This window comes from Cherax quadricarinatus, chromosome 43, assembly GCF_038502225.1.
Source record: "Cherax quadricarinatus isolate ZL_2023a chromosome 43, ASM3850222v1, whole genome shotgun sequence".
Taxonomy (NCBI): Eukaryota; Metazoa; Arthropoda; class Malacostraca; order Decapoda; family Parastacidae; genus Cherax; species Cherax quadricarinatus.
The window spans coordinates 26,668,583-26,686,098 of record NC_091334.1 but is presented as its reverse complement, the minus strand read 5'-3'; the positions used below and the strand labels follow the sequence as shown (position 1 = coordinate 26,686,098).

The 17,516-nt window shown below is 42.5% G+C and overlaps 1 protein-coding gene across 4 annotated transcripts in view; it reads right to left on the bottom strand.

Annotated features, from left to right (window-relative positions):
• The window catches only part of LOC128694193 (transformer-2 protein homolog alpha), a 118,350-nt gene that overhangs the window by 32,040 nt on the left and 68,794 nt on the right, over window positions 1-17,516 (bottom strand). For all 4 annotated transcript variants that reach the window (XR_011393128.1, XM_070093774.1, XM_070093775.1 and 1 more), the window contains exons 6-7: window positions 17,000-17,175; window positions 1,936-2,105 (exon numbers count right to left, since the gene is read on the bottom strand). Coding sequence is in view for 3 of the 4 variants with exons in the window: in XM_070093774.1 (XP_069949875.1) it covers window positions 1,936-2,105; window positions 17,000-17,175 (346 nt within the window). In the remaining variant the exon portion in view is untranslated. The remainder of the gene's footprint in view (window positions 1-1,935; window positions 2,106-16,999; window positions 17,176-17,516) is intronic.

The window sequence follows — 17,516 nt, the reverse complement described above, 5'->3', positions numbered from 1 at the left end:
GCGTGGGTGATGAATGTTGCAGCGAGGAGAAGGCTGGAGGCAGTGGAGATGTCATGTCTGAGGGCAATGTGTGGTGTGAATATAATGCAGAGAATTCGTAGTTTGGAAGTTAGGAGGAGGTGCGGGATTACCAAAACTGTTGTCCAGAGGGCTGAGGAAGGGTTGTTGAGGTGGTTCGGACATGTAGAGAGAATGGAGCGAAACAGAATGACTTCAAGAGTGTATCAGTCTGTAGTGGAAGGAAGGCGGGGTAGGGGTCGGCCTAGGAAGGGTTGGAGGGAGGGGGTAAAGGAGGTTTTGTGTGCGAGGGGCTTGGACTTCCAGCAGGCATGTGTGAGCGTGTTTGATAGGAGTGAATGGAGACAAATGGTTTTTAATACTTGACGTGCTGTTGGAGTGTGAGCAAAGTAACATTTATGAAGGGATTCAGGGAAACCGGCAGGCCGGACTTGAGTCCTGGAGATGGGAAGTACAGTGCCTGCACTCTGAAGGAGGGGTGTTAATGTTGCAGTTTAAAAACTGTAGTGTAAAGCACCCTTCTGGCAAGACAGTGATGGAGTGAATGATGGTGAAAGTTTTTCTTTTTCGGGCCACCCTGCCTTGGTGGGAATCGGCCGGTGTGATAATAAAAAAAAAAACAATACAATTACATGGATTATCATACATAGCATATGTGTAGAGAACCTAGGATAACCCAAAAAAGTCAGACGCTTTAGTGGTGAATATGATTCCTCACTATCGCTACTTGAATGGTCTTAAACACTGCTTTCGTCACAAGATGTTCAAAACCATAGAATTCCTCTTCAGATCCACTTCCATCAGTGTTAGAACTATCACTTGGGAAGAGGAGTCCCAATTTGCCTGGGAGTGAGCGCTTCCTTGCCGTGAGGCATGATGAACAAAGCGTACTGAGATGGTGTTTCTACAATGCAATGCGGGTGCCCTGATTTTTTGTTTACTGCACACAATGACCACGCAGACCCATTCTCTTAGATGTAAGCCTACCAGCCTTTTCGTGTTAAATCTGAAGCCACTAGAATTGTGGTGAAGTTCTACAGCTTAGACCCTGGCTTCAAAGCCGAACAACTACAGGACGGACCCTCAAGGGATTAATGTCTGCTTTGAGATTTGCAGTGTCCTCGATGGAGGATACTATCACGCAAATTCTGGTATCAGCAGCAAAGGAAGACACGTTGCTGTGGCTTACATCTCTGTCTATGTCGGACATGAGGATGAAGAACAGGATGGGAGAGAGTGCCGTACCTTGTGGAACAGAGCTTTTCACTGTAGCTGCCTCTGACTTTACTCTGTTTACTATTACTCTTTGTGTTCTATTTGTTAGGAAGTTATAGATCCATTTACCAAGTTTTGTTATTCTTTTGTTATGCAGTATATAACTGTGTATAACAGTGTTTGATGACTGTGTATAATAATAGTGTACAAGATAGTGTATAATAACAATGTGTAAGATAGTGTATTAATGTTAATGTGTGTTTATGTCAAGATGGCAAACAGACCAGAGAAAGAAAATGGAAGAACAAGAGAAAGTGGAAGAACAAGAGAAAGTGGAAGAACAAGAGAAAGTGGAAGAACAAGAGAAAGTGGAAGAACAAGAGAAAGTGGAAGAACAAGAGAATGTGGAAGAACAAGAGAAAGTGGAGGAACAGGAGAGAGTGGAAGAAATGGAAAAGGAAGAAAACAGTGAACAAAACAGAAAACAGTGAAGAAAACAGTGAACAAAACAGAAAACAGTGAACAAAACAGAAGAAAACAGTGAAGAAAACAGCAGTGAACAAAAGAGAAAACAGTGAACAAAACAGAAGAAAACAGTGAAGAAAACAACAGTGAACACAATGGGAGAGAACAAGATTGAACAAAATAACAAGAGGAGAAAAATAAAGAGTAGCAGTAGTAATAAGAGCAGTTAGTACTCACGGGGGGGAGAGTACGATCTTGATCTTGAACGGTACGATCGTCGCTGAGTACCACCTCTATGGTATGGTGACTGTGATCGTCGACGACTACCATAACCCCCAGTGTACCTGCCACCGCCGCCACCACCGCCACCTCCGCCGCCACCACCACCACGTCTTCCATAACCAGAACTGAAATAAACATTAACATTACTATTTAACTCAACACTATGTGGGTCAGTATACAGGCTGGGCCTGCTTTACAGTGCCCCCTTTTATGTGGGTCAGTATACAGGCTGGGCCTGCTTTACAGTGCCCCCTTTTATGTGGGTCAGTATACAGGCTGGGCCTGCTTTACAGTGCCCCCTTTTATGTGGGTCAGTATACAGGCTGGGCCTGCTTTACAGTGCCTCCCTTTTATGTGGGTCAGTATACAGGCTGGGCTTGCTTTACAGTGCCCCCTTTTATGTGGGTCAGTATACAGGCTGGGCTTGCATTACAGTGCCCCCTTTTATGTGGGTCAGAATATAGGATGGGCCTGCTTTACAGTGCCACAGTGCCCCCTTTTATGTGGGTCAGTAAACAGGCTGGGCTTGCATTACAGTGCCCCCTTTTATGTGGGTCAGAATATATTATTATTATTATTATTATAATCAAAAAGAAGCGCTAAGCCACAAGGACTATACAGCGGGTCAGAATATAGGATGGGCCTGCTTTACAGTGTCCCCTTTTATGTGGGTCAGAATATAGGATGGGCTTGCTTTACAGTGCCCCCTTTTATGTGGGTCAGTATACAGGCTGGGCCTGCTTTACAGTGTCCCCTTTTATGTGGGTCAGTATACAGGATGGGCCTGCTTTACAGTGTCCCCTTTTATGTGGGTCAGTATACAGGATGGGCTTGCTTTACAGTGCCCCCTTTTATGTAGGTCAGTATACAGGATGGGCTTGCTTTACAGTGCCCCCTTTTATATGGGTCAGTATACAGGATGGGCTTGCTTTACAGTGCCCCCTTTTATGTGGGTCAGTATACAGGATGGGCTTGCTTTACAGTGCCCCCTTTTGTGGGTCAGTATACAGGATGGGCTTGCTTTACAGTGCCCCCTTTTATGTGGGTCAGTATACAGGCTGGGCCTGCTTTACAGTGCCCCCTTTTATGTGGGTCAGTATACAGGCTGGGCCTGCTTTACAGTGCCCCCTTTTATGTGGGTCAGTATACAGGATGGGCTTGCTTTACAGTGCCCCCTTTTATGTGGGTCAGTATACAGGATGGGCTTGCTTTACAGTGCCCCCTTTTATGTGGGTCAGTATACAGGATGGGCTTGCTTTACAGTGCCCCCTTTTATGTGGGTCAGTATACAGGCTGGGCCTGCTTTACAGTGCCTCCCTTTTATGTGGGTCAGTATACAGGATGGGCTTGCTTTACAGTGCCCCCTTTTATGTGGGTCAGTATACAGGCTGGGCCTGCTTTACAGTGCCCCCTTTTATGTGGGTCAGCATACAGGATGGGCTTGCTTTACAGTGCCCCCTTTTATGTGGGTCAGTATACAGGATGGGCTTGCTTTACAGTGCCCCCTTTTATGTGGGTCAGTATACAGGATGGGCTTGCTTTACAGTGCCACCTTTTATGTGGGTCAGTATACAGGCTGGGCCTGCTTTACAGTGCCTCCCTTTTATGTGGGTCAGTATACAGGATGGGCTTGCTTTACAGTGCCCCCTTTTATGTGGGTCAGTATACAGGCTGGGCCTGCTTTACAGTGCCCCCTTTTATGTGGGTCAGTATACAGGATGGGCTTGCTTTACAGTGCCCCCTTTTATGTGGGTCAGTATACAGGCTGGGCCTGCTTTACAGTGCCCCCTTTTATGTGGGTCAGTATACAGGCTGGGCCTGCTTTACAGTGCCCCCTTTTATGTGGGTCAGTATACAGGCTGGGCCTGCTTTACAGTGCCCCCTTTTATGTGGGTCAGTATACAGGCTGGGCCTGCTTTACAGTGCCCCCTTTTATGTGGGTCAGTATACAGGATGGGCTTGCTTTACAGTGCCCCCTTTTATGTGGGTCAGTATACAGGATGGGCTTGCTTTACAGTGCCCCCTTTTATGTGGGTCAGTATACAGGATGGGCTTGCTTTACAGTGCCCCCTTTTATGTGGGTCAGTATACAGGCTGGGCCTGCTTTACAGTGCCTCCCTTTTATGTGGGTCAGTATACAGGATGGGCTTGCTTTACAGTGCCCCCTTTTATGTGGGTCAGTATACAGGCTGGGCCTGCTTTACAGTGCCCCCTTTTATGTGGGTCAGTATACAGGATGGGCTTGCTTTACAGTGCCCCCTTTTATGTGGGTCAGTATACAGGATGGGCTTGCTTTACAGTGCCCCCTTTTATGTGGGTCAGTATACAGGATGGGCTTGCTTTACAGTGCCCCCTTTTATGTGGGTCAGTATACAGGCTGGGCCTGCTTTACAGTGCCTCCCTTTTATGTGGGTCAGTATACAGGATGGGCTTGCTTTACAGTGCCCCCTTTTATGTGGGTCAGTATACAGGCTGGGCCTGCTTTACAGTGCCCCCTTTTATGTGGGTCAGTATACAGGATGGGCTTGCTTTACAGTGCCCCCTTTTATGTGGGTCAGTATACAGGATGGGCTTGCTTTACAGTGCCCCCTTTTATGTGGGTCAGTATACAGGATGGGCTTGCTTTACAGTGCCACCTTTTATGTGGGTCAGTATACAGGATGGGCCTGCTTTACAGTGCCACCCCCCCTTTATGTGGGTCAGTACACTGACAGGTCCCACTTTACAGCACCCTGCTTTTATGTGGGTCAGTATACAGGTGGATCCTGCTTTACAGTGTTTCACTAATACAACAGTTTACAATTATAATCATCTTTCATTTATTCAGACTTGCTACAATAAATATATTAAACAATCACTATAAGCTAAGGATAAAAATATTATAAGGTAAGTAACATGTGTACTATATATATATTTTTAGGCCTAACTCTATTGCTCACTTAACTCCTTAACGGTCCAAACGTATACATGCGTTCTTACCGCTAGCACCCCAAACGAATATGTATATACGTTTTATTTTTCCTGCGTCCAAATTTGGCACGGCTGGCCTGAGATGCCTGGTCAGCATAGAATGGGTCTTAACACTCAGTGTGCAACATATTAAAACAATCTGGGACCACTTAGTACCTTGTGGTAGCACCAGTTAAACTGAGAGCCAGCTCAAGGAAACAGTGTAGCAAACACCAAGGATTCACTGATGTAATGTCATATTAACACTCCTCTTTTAAGAGGAAAGTGATGTTAACCCCAAGTTTAGGGTCTGTCTACCTCTGTATCTATCTCTGTCTATCTGTCTCAAAGGTACACACAAATACAATTATACATAGTGTAAATTACCGAGGATAACCTAAAAAATCCAAAGTGCTATACTGTGCTTGTAGATATAATGCATAAGAATACCTGTTGGTTCACAGTGGCTCTCTCTGAGACAGAGAGAGAGACAAGCAGAGAGACGGAAAGAGACAAGCAGACAGAGAGACAGATAATCAGAGACATATGAGCTCATCAAATGTCACCCCTTATCTCTGCACCTTCTCTGGCGCCCATCAAATGTCATCTCATATCTCATCTTATCACTGCCCTCCCGGATCCTTGTCACTGACACTTGTCTTACACATTGCTTCAAGGGAACTTCTTCATTCTTCTTCCTTCTTTTTCTTCTATACTCCCGTGTATCCAAAATATTGCTGGGGCCTATAAATACATTGTATATATTCCTAGACAATAGTAAATGACCAAGGCAGGTGTCATGTCCACCTGTCAGTGTGTTTGTGACAATTTGAGTACAATTTCAGTACCTAATATTAGTGTCAGAACAAAGACTGGTTATGAAATGCAAAGAACTACAATAAATTGTAATTATCAGAACATAAAACTTATATAAAATAACATAAAAATGAGAAAAAATGGTACATCGACAACATTTCCTCAGGCGGCAGGACTGGATGTTGCCGTCAGCTTAGCATTAAGTGCCAACTCTGCAGCCTCATATCTCAGTAAGTACTGACCCTATTTTTTTTAATTTAATCCTATAACACTTAGGAAATTTTTCTCTATTTCAATGAAAAAAAAGTTTTTTTTTTTATTTTTCAAAATATTCAGGGCACTGGGCAAGAGAACGTATATATACGTTTGGACCGTTTAGGGGTGAAAATTGATAAAACATTTTATCTGGCTTTTGTGTGCATTTATAAGTAAAAAAAGGCTGTGTTAACCTTTACAGTAGTAGCCCCAACCTGCTGTATAAGTGGGGCCCTCCTTTACAGCAGTAACCCAGACTCTAGCCTGCTGTATAAGTGGGGCCCTCCTGTACAGCAGTAGCCTGGAACATAACCTGCTGTATTAGTGGGGCCCTCCTGTACAGCAGTAGCCTGGAACATAACCTGCTGTATTAGTGGGGCCCTCCTGTACAGCAGTAGCCTGGAACCTAACCTGCTGTATAAGTGGGGCCCTCCTGTACAGCAGTAGTCCAGAACCTAACCTGCTGTATAAGCAGGGCCCTCCTGTACAACAATAGTTCAGAACCTAACCTGCTGTATAAGCAGGGCCCTGCTTATACAGCAGGCATGCAGGGAGTGTAGCATGGAGGGAGGGAGTGTAGCATGGAGGGAGGGAGTGCAGCAGGGAGGCAAGGAGTGTAGCAGGCATGCAGGGAAGTAACCCCAGAAAGGGCTTTGATACTTGAAGACCTTATGGAGGGGGATTTCCCTTCCAAACAATAATCAGACCTCCCTCCCTCTTCCTCCCTGTCTTCCATAAGCCAACAAGAGTATTCAATAAAGGTATGTAATAGTGATTTAAATGTTCATTTATTTATTTTATTTAGTTCTCATTGTTTTGTGTATGTAAAACTACAATTAATCTTTTAAAAATGCATTTTTTAAATATATTTTTTGGTGTCTGGAACAGATTAATTGTATTTACATTAATTCTTATGGGAAATATTGCTTCGAATTTAGGCCATTTCGAATTCAGGCCGACCTTCTGGAAAGGATTACGGCCGATATTCTAGGTTCCACTGTACTACTGCTCTGTCAAGTGGGTGTAAAACAGAAGCCTGTAATTGTTTTACATGATGGTAGGATTCCCATCTTGCTACTTCTACTTACACTTAGGTCACTCTAAACATGCATGTACAAGCATATATATATACAGGTCGGCCATCACAAATCTGTTAATCAGTTATTCGGTTCTATCAGTTATTCGGTACTAATTTCGGCTAGCATAATTTCAAATTTCCAGGGTCGCCACACCAACCTACTGCTATGGTGGCGCTACTTGCTGCACGAGTCATTCCAATTTCTTTGTCTCCATTTATTGTTAAAACCTGCTTACTTTTAGCCCTAGCCATGGTTCCAACGAATAAAAGAAATGCTTCTCGTTGTGTAGAGTACATACACAGTACAGGTCAGCCATCACTAATCTGGTTCCATTAGTGATCCGGCACTAATTTCGGCTTGCATAATTTCAAATTTCATCAATATACTGACTCAGAAATTGTGCAGATGGTTGTAAATCCACAGCAACAAGCCAGTGGAGGAGAAAGCAGTGATGAAAATGAGGAAGATGTAGCAGAAAGTCTCTATTGATAGGTTAACCCTTTCAGGGTCTGTGCCATAGATCTACGGCTTTACGTTCAGGGTCCAAACCGTAGATCTACGTCATGAGCTCAGCTCACTCTGATAAGCTGTGAGCAGTAAATTTGGGCCTAGATATGAGAGAATACATCTATGTGGTATGTGTGCACCACATAAAACAAATCCTGCAGCACACAGTGCATAATAAGAGAAAAAAAAAAAAAGAGACTAATTTTCGATTAAAACAGGGACTTAGCAGTGTTTTTTCGTTATGTTTTTTATAGTTGTATTTAAACATTGCCCTCAGACATGACATCTCCACTGCCTCCAGCCTTCTCCTCGCTGCAACATTCATCACCCATGCTTCACACCCATATACGAGCGGTGGTAAAACTATACTCTCATACATTCCCCTCTTTGCATCCAAGGACAAAGTTCTTTGTCTCCACATACTCCTAAGTGCACCACTCACCCTTTTCCCTTCATCAATTCTATGATTCACCTCATTTTTCATAGACCCATCCGCTGACACGTCCACTCCCAAATATCTGAATACATTTACCTCCTCCATACTCTCTCCCTCCAATCTGATATCCAATCTTTCATCACCTAATCTTTTTGTTATCGTCATTACCTTACTCTTTCCTGTATTCACTTTTAATTTTCTTCTTTTGCACACCCTACCAAAATCATCCAACAATCTCTGCAGCTTCTCTTCAGAATCTCCCAAGAGCACAGTGTCATCAGCAAAGAGCAACCGTGACAACTCCCACTTTATGTGTGATTCTTTATCTTTTAACTCCACACCTCTTGCCAAGACCCTCGCATTTACTTCTCTTACAACCCCATCTATAAATATATTAACCCTTTGAGGGTTTTGGTCGTACTAGTACGTCTTACGCGTAGGGGTTTTTGACGTACTAGTACGCATAAATTCTAGCGGCCTCAAATCTCGCAGGAAAAGGCTGATAAGCCTAGATGTGAGAGAATGGGTCTGTGTGGTGGGTGTGCGCAGTAGGAAAAAAATCTGGGACCCAGTGGTGCATTGTGGGAATGCCATCATAGTACACAATTTCCACCGTGCCCTGCGGTAAGAAGTTCCTCACTCCTCGGCGAATTGGGACACTTTTGTTCCCCAGTGACAGTTCTAATACAGATGGAAGTGACAGTGAAGATGAGTTTCAAGGTTCTGGTGAGGTTTTGACCGAAACTAATGACCATAATATGAGTAATAGTGAGGAAAACCCAGACAACCCACAGCCTTCCACCTCTGGTGCTGGGCCGTCGTTCAGTTGTACCAGAATCAAAGATGAAACTCCTATTTTCCAAAATCCCAGACTCAGATGTGAGCACTGGTGATGATAATGATAGTGATTATGAACTACAAGCTCTTCAAACTTGTTCCAAGAATGGAGGAGGAGGAGGAGGCAGAGGAGGAGGAGGCAAGAGGAGGAGGAGGCAGAGGAGGAGGAGGAGGAGGAGGAAGAAGAAGAGGAGGAGGAGGAGGAAGAGGAGGAGGAGGAGGAAGAGGAGAAGGAGGAAGAAGAGGAGGAGGAGGAGGAGGAGGAGGAAGAGGAGGAGGAGGAGGAGGAAGAAGAAGAATACGTAATGATAACAATAATACATAATAATAATACATAATAATAATAATACATAATAATAATAATACATAATAATAATAATACATAATAATAATAATATGTAATAATAAATGTTCACCCATGACAGTAACAAGATAAGGGGAGATAACATCTGATAAGTGCTGACGTTTGATGAGGGTAAATGAGGGTAGAGCTGATGCCAAAAGATGAGATGAACATCGCCCTCCCTTTGTTTTTGCTGGTATACTAACATTTCTGTCTGTCTATTTGCCTGTCTGTCAAGCTCCCTGTCTATCCATCTAGCTCTCTGTCTCAGAGAGCCACAAGACTGCGTCATCACTTTTACTCACATCTTCAAGCAGAGTATAGCACTTTGTCTGGGTTTCTTGGGTTATCCTAGGTAATTTATACTATGTATACTTGTATTTATGTGTACCTGTGAGACAGAGATAGACAGACAGATAGAAAGAGAGAGAGAGATTGAAAGAGATAGAATGAGGGAGAAAGATAAAACACCATTGTGTATGACACCATGTTTCAGAGTTCCACAAGCTGCAGAACTAATAGGAATATGTTCAGTGACTGTATATTGGTATATATATTATAGAACAATAATAATAAACAATGTTTTGTATTGTTTGTTTTTGTAAACAAGTTTTGTAAACAATATATTGATAATTATGTTTGTGTGCTTATTGTGTTGTATACAACGAGTGTATATATGTACATTGCACCTTACTTTGGTCTCATAGGCCACATAAGTTATGTGAAAAAATAAAATAGTGAAAAAAACAACAAACCTTCAAATACAAGTAAATCAAAGTTTACCGGGTGAGCGGCAGTCGCCGCTGTTGCCATACGCGGCTCATTTTCTGCAAACTTCATGCATCCATATCTCCGTAAGTATTGATGGTAAAATTTTTTTGTTTATCCTATAATGTTTAGAAAAAAAAACTATTTTTTCATAAGAAAAAATAATTTTTTTTTTTTTTGAAATTTGGCCGACCCTGAGAACGAGTTTCGGAGAGGGCCTGTCGACCCTCAAAGGGTTAAACAACCATGGTGACATCACACATCCTTGTCTAAGGCCTACTTTTACTGGGAAATAATTTCCCTCTTTCCTACATACTCTAACTTGAGCCTCACTATCCTCGTAAAAACTCTTCACTGCTTTCAGTAACCTACCTCCTACACCATACACCTGCAACATCTGCCACATTGCCCCCCTATCCACCCTGTCATACGCCTTTTCCAAATCCATAAATGCCACAAAGACCTCTTTAGCCTTATCTAAATACTGTTCACTTATATGTTTCACTGTAAACACCTGGTCCACACATCCCCTACCTTTCCTAAAGCCTCCTTGTTCATCTGCTATCCTATTCTCGGTCTTACTCTTAATTCTTTCAATAATAACTCTACCATACACTTTACCAGGTATACTCAACAGACTTATCCCCCTATAATTTTTGGACTCTCTTTTGTCCCCTTTGCCTTTATACAAAGGAACTATGCATGCTCTCTGCCAATCCCTAGGTACCTTACCCTCTTCCATACATTTATTAAATAATTGCACCAACCACTCCAAAACTATATCCCCACCTGCTTTTAACATTTCTATCTTTATCCCATCAATCCCAGCTGCCTTACCCCCTTTCATTTTACCTACTGCCTCACGAACTTCCCCCACACTCACAACTGGCTCTTCCTCACTCCTACAAGATGTTATTCCTCCTTGCCCTATACACGAAATCACAGCTTCCCTATCTTCAACAACATTTAACAATTCCTCAAAATATTCCCTCCATCTTCCCAATACCTCTAACTCTCCATTTAATAACTCTCCTCTCCTATTTTTAACTGACAAATCCATTTGTTCTCTAGGCTTCCTTAACTTGTTAATCTCACTCCAAAACTTTTTCTTATTTTCAACAAAATTTGTTGATAACATCTCACCCACTCTCTCATTTGCTCTCTTTTTACATTGCTTCACCACTCTCTTAACCTCTCTTTTTTTCTCCATATACTCTTCCCTCCTTGCATCACTTCTACTTTGTAAAAACTTCTCATATGCTAACTTTTTCTCCCTTACTACTCTCTTTACATCATTCCACCAATCGCTCCTCTTCCCTCCCGCACCCACTTTCCTGTAACCACAAACTTCTGCTGAACACTAACACTAAATTTTTAAGCCTACCCCATACCTCTTCGACCCCATTGCCTATGCTCTCATTAGCCCATCTATCCTCCAATAGCTGTTTATATCTTACCCTAACTGCCTCCTCTTTTAGTTTATTAACCTTCACCTCTCTCTTCCCTGATGCTTCTATTCTCCTTGTATCCCCTCTACCTTTTACTTTCAGTGTAGCTACAACTAGAAAGTGATCTGATATATCTGTGGCCCCTCTATAAACATGTACATCCTGAAGTCTACTCAACAATCTTTTATCTACCAATACATAATCCAACAAACTACTGTCATTTCGCCCTACATCATATCTTGTATACTTATTTACCCTCTTTTTCTTAAAATATGTATTACCTATAACTAAACCCCTTTCTATACAAAGTTCAATCAAAGGGCTCCCATTATCATTTACACCTGGCACCCCAAACTTACCTACCACACCCTCTCTAAAAGTTTCTCCTACTTATGCATTCAGGTCCCCTACCACAATTACTCTCTCACTTGGTTCAAAGGCTCCTATACATTCACTTAACATCTCCCAAAATCTCTCTCTCTCCTCTGCATTCCTCTCTTCTCCAGGTGCATACACGCTTATTATGACCCACTTTTCGCATCCAACCTTTACTTTAATCCACATAATTCTTGAATTTACACATTCATATTCTCTTTTCTCCTTCCATAACTGATCCTTCCTTTGCTCTAACTCTCTCAGATACTCCAGATTTAATCCCATTTATTTCACCCCACCGAAACTCCCCTACCCCCTTCAGCTTTGTTTCGCTTAGGGCCAGGACATCCAACTTCTTTTCATTCATAACATCTGCAATCATCTGTTTCTTTTTTGAAAATTCTTGGACCCTGGTGCACACTTTGAAATTTGGCCTCTGGGCCCTGAAAGGGTTAATTAAGTGTACAGTGGACCCCCGGTTAACTATATTTTTTCACTCCAGAAGTATGTTCAGGTGCCAGTACTGACCGAATTTGTTCCCATAAGAAATATTGTGAAGTAGATTAGTCCATTTCAGACCCCCAAACATACACGTACAAACGCACTTACATAAATACACTTACATAATTGGTCACATTCGGAGGTAATCGTTATGCGGGGGTCCACTGTATTCTAATCTAACCACTCTGCAATCTGGCAAACTCACTAATCTGGCACACTACATGTCCCAATGATGCCGGATTAGTGATGACCGACCTGTACGTTGCCCATAAAAGATAAGATGACTTTGAAGCCACTGTCGGTTGCCATGAGCTCAGTCTTGTGATGCAGGGGAATATGCTTAATTATTACATTAATATCAACACTACGGTTATTTACTTATCAAAACTGATCTAATATGACATAGTAAACAATATAAATAACCAAAGAACATGGTAAATACTCTAGAATGAATATTTGGCATAATGCCAAGCAATTCGACGGAGGCATGAAGAGGATATGGGATACAAGTACCATTTTCCTATCCCTGTCTTGGGGGCTTACATTACAGAAAACAGAGTGTAGCACAAGGCTAACTGTGATATACACTTGTACTACACCACAAAACAAACTAAAAAGCTATTTTCTCTAAACAGATTATCATACATAGCAGCATATGTGTAGAGAACCAAGGATAGTCAAAAAGAGTCAGACAAAATGACTTGTTTCCAGTACCTGGCTTGGGCTTGCCATATATGAATTTTGGTAAATAATTTTTTCTCAGTTGTTTGTTGGCCTATCTTATTGAAACTTGGGCCATGTATGATGGAAAGACGCTCCTTAACATACACCAAAAATTTAAAAAAATCGGATGATAAATAATGGAGTTCACTTCTCAGCCATTAGACACCCCTTTGCGGTACATTTTCATATGGTGTTTATGATTGTATTCGTTGTTTTGGTCTCATTTGATAGAAAAGAATATATATTACAGAAATAGATATGATTTTGATTGGTTTCACGATGAAAAGTATGTACCCTGAAATTGAGCTCAAAGTAGAGGAAATGTTTGATTTTTGCCGATGTTCAATGAACTTTCTTGTGCAAGTCAAGCTGGTTAACTTCATTAAGTGTATTCTAACCTAACCACTCTGCAATTCGGCAAACTCAATAATATGGCACACTACAGGTCCCAATGATGAAAGATCTGTGATTGGGGACCTGTACACAACCCTCTGGATTTTCTTCGCCTTTCTTACTAGCTCTTGTTCTTGTTATTTCCTCTTATCTCCACGGGAAAGTGGAACAAAATCCTTCTTCTGTAAACCGTGTATGTAGCAAGAGGTGACTAAAATGCCGGGAGCAAGGGACTAGTAACCCCCTGCTCCTGTATACCTTACTAAATTTATAGAGAAACTTTTTTTTAATTTTTAGGCCACCTTTTCGAGGTGGGATATGGCCGGGTCATTGAAAGAAAGAAACTTTATACTTGCAAAAACTTGTAGTAGTTAATGTGACAGCAGTGAGAGATACAACAACCCTGGGGTTATCACGACCCTCATTCCAACAATAACAATACATGTCAATAGCCTTAAGAAGCTTTCCTCGTTATTTTATTATTTTCATTTTCTCTTAGATAGCTTGTATTTATATTATGGTGGGTATTACCCTAGACATATTATGGTGGGTATTACCCTAGACATATTATGGTGGGTATTACCCTAGACATATTATGGTGGGTATTACCCTAGACATATTATGGCGGGTATTACCCTAGACATATTATGGTGGGTATTACCCTAGACATATTATGGTGGGTATTACCCTAGACATATTATGGCGGGTATTACCCTAGACATATTATGGTGGGTATTACCCTAGACATATTATGGTGGGTATTACCCTAGATATATTATGGCGGGTATTACCCTAGACATATTATGGCGGGTATTACCCTAGACATATTATGGCGGGTATTACCCTAGACATATTATGGCGGGTATTACCCTAGACATATTATGGCGGGTATTACCCTAGACATATTATGGCGGGTATTACCCTAGACATATTATGGCGGGTATTACCCTAGACATATTATGGCGGGTATTACCCTAGACATATTATGGCGGGTATTACCCTAGACACATTATGGTGGGTATTACCCTAGACATTATGGCGGGTATTACCCTAGACATATTATGGCGGGTATTACCCTAGACATATTATGGCGGGTATTACCCTAGACATATTATGGCGGGTATTACCCTAGACATATTATGGCAGGTATTACCCTAGACATATTATGGCGGGTATTACCCTAGACATATTATGGCGGGTATTTTTATTTATATATTTTTTTTTTTTTATTAACACTGGCCGATTCCCACCAAGGCAGGGTGGCCCGAAAAAGAAAAACTTTCACCATCATTCACTCCATCACTGTATCACTGTCTTGCCAGAAGGGTGCTTTACACTACAGTTTTTAAACTGCAACATTAACACCCCTCCTTCAGAGTGCAGGCACTGTACTTCCCATCTCCAGGACTCAAGTCCGGCCTGCCGGTTTCCCCGAATCCTTTCATAAATGTTACTTTGCTCACACTCCAACAGCACGTCAAGTATTAACCCCTTGACTGTCGCAACCCCCAATCCTGAGGTGTCTAGGGTATTACCCTAGACATATTATGGCGGGTATTACCCAAGACATTATGGCAGGTATTACCCTAGACATATTATGGCGGGTATTACCCTAGACATATTTAGTAAAAAATCTTGTCTAAGCTGGTAAAATAAGATAATTTATTACCGATTTATGCAAGTGATAGCTGACAGCAGATGACAGCCTCTCAAGCTTTTGCACACGTACAGAATTTCTGACCTAACTCCAGTACAACCACCTCAGCAAACAAACCACAATCATCCACCACAGCAAACACTCCACAATCATCCACCTCAGCAAACAAACCACAATCATCCACCACAGCAAACACTCCACAATCATCCACCTCAGCAAACAAACCACAATCATCCACCTCAGCAAACAACCCACAGTCATCCACCACAGCAAACACTCCACAGTCATCCACCTCAGCAAACACTCCACAAACATCCACCTCAGCAAACACTCCACAATCATCCACCTCAGCAAACAAACCACAGTCATCCACCTCAGCAAACAACCCACAGTCATCCACCACAGCAAACACTCCACAGTCATCCACCACAGCAAACACTCCACAGTCATCCACCTCAGCAAACACTCCACAATCATCCACCTCAGCAAACACTCCACAATCATCCACCTCAGCAAACACTCCACAAACATCCACCACAGCAAACACTCCACAATCATCCACCTCAGCAAACAAACCACAATCATCCACCTCAGCAAACACTCCACAATCATCCACCTCAGCAAACACTCCACAATCATCCACCTCAGCAAACACTCCACAAACATCCACCACAGCAAACACTCCACAATCATCCACCTCAGCAAACACTCCACAATCATCCACCTCAGCAAACACTCCACAATCATCCACCTCAGCAAACACTCCACAATCATCCACCTCAGCAAACACTCCACAATCATCCACCTCAGCAAACACTCCACAATCATCCACCTCAGCAAACACTCCACAATCATCCACCTCAGCAAACACTCCACAAACATCCACCACAGCAAACACTCCACAATCATCCACCTCAGCAAACACTCCACAATCATCCACCTCAGCAAACACTCCACAATCATCCACCTCAGCAAACACTCCACAATCATCCACCTCAGCAAACACTCCACAAACATCCACCTCAGCAAACACTCCACAATCATCCACCTCAGCAAACACTCCACAATCATCCACCTCAGCAAACACTCCACAATCATCCACCTCAGCAAACACTCCACAATCATCCACCTCAGCAAACACTCCACAACCATCCACCTCAGCAAACACTCCACAACCATCCACCTCAGCAAACACTCCACAACCATCCACCTCAGCAAACACTCCACAATCATCCACCACAGCAAACACTCCACAATCATCCACCACAGCAAACACTCCACAATCATCCACCTCAGCAAACACTCCACAATCATCCACCTCAGCAAACACTCCACAATCATCCACCTCAGCAAACACTCCACAATCATCCACCTCAGCAAACACTCCACAACCATCCACCTCAGCAAACACTCCACAACCATCCACCTCAGCAAACACTCCACAACCATCCACCTCAGCAAACACTCCACAACCATCCACCTCAGCCCAGTAGGGACACAATCATCCACCTCAGCCCAGTAGGGACACAACCATCCACCTCAGCCCAGTAGGGACACAACCATCCACCTCAGCCCAGTAGGGACACAACCATCCACCTCAGCCCAGTAGGGACACAGCATCCCTCTACAATCATTGACAAACACCCGCAGCCACAATTTAACATAAATATTAGTTTCATTTGTAACCTTAAAAATACATTAAACACAATAGATCACAACCATGAAATACAATTACATTATCATTTTTATTTGTTTACCATTTGGAGACTTAGTTTGTTGATATTTCTGGTGTCCAATTTTCCCATAAGTTCTTTAGTTTGTTTTATATGGTTTCATCTTACACTCAGTTTTCAAGAGCGTAACTCCAGTTTTTAATCAGCATTCCACTGAAATAAGTTATTATGGAGTTTGCCAATTATTATAGTAACTTACTATGTGGGTCTACCCATGTAGATGCCTGGGGTCGGTGTGTGCGCGCGCTCAGTGATGGAATAATCAACTCGGATGCGTCGGCCGTCAATCTCCATGCCAGTGCACTGCTCCTTGGCCTCGGTGGCGTCCTCCACATGATCAAAGTAGATGAATGCAAAGCCCCGGGAGCGACCAGTCTGAAAACCATGAAGCTGGTTACTCACCCACCAAGCTTTCAGTCTTGTGCACTGTCATGTGTTACACTAGGTTATGTTACATTAGTTTAGTTTAGGTTGGGTTAGGTTAAGGTTACATCAGGAAAGACAACTGTTTCCTAACACTGGTCTTATTTATATAATCAGCTGCCACAGTAATTTTTGGTCACTAGACTGAGGTCATCCAGTGACTTACAAGGTCGCAGTAATTTCTGATCAGCATGTGAAGTCATTCAGTGACTTACAAAGTCACAGTAATTTTTGGTCAGCAGACCATGGTCTTCCACTGACTTACTGGCCAACACTTTCAAAATTATTATTGA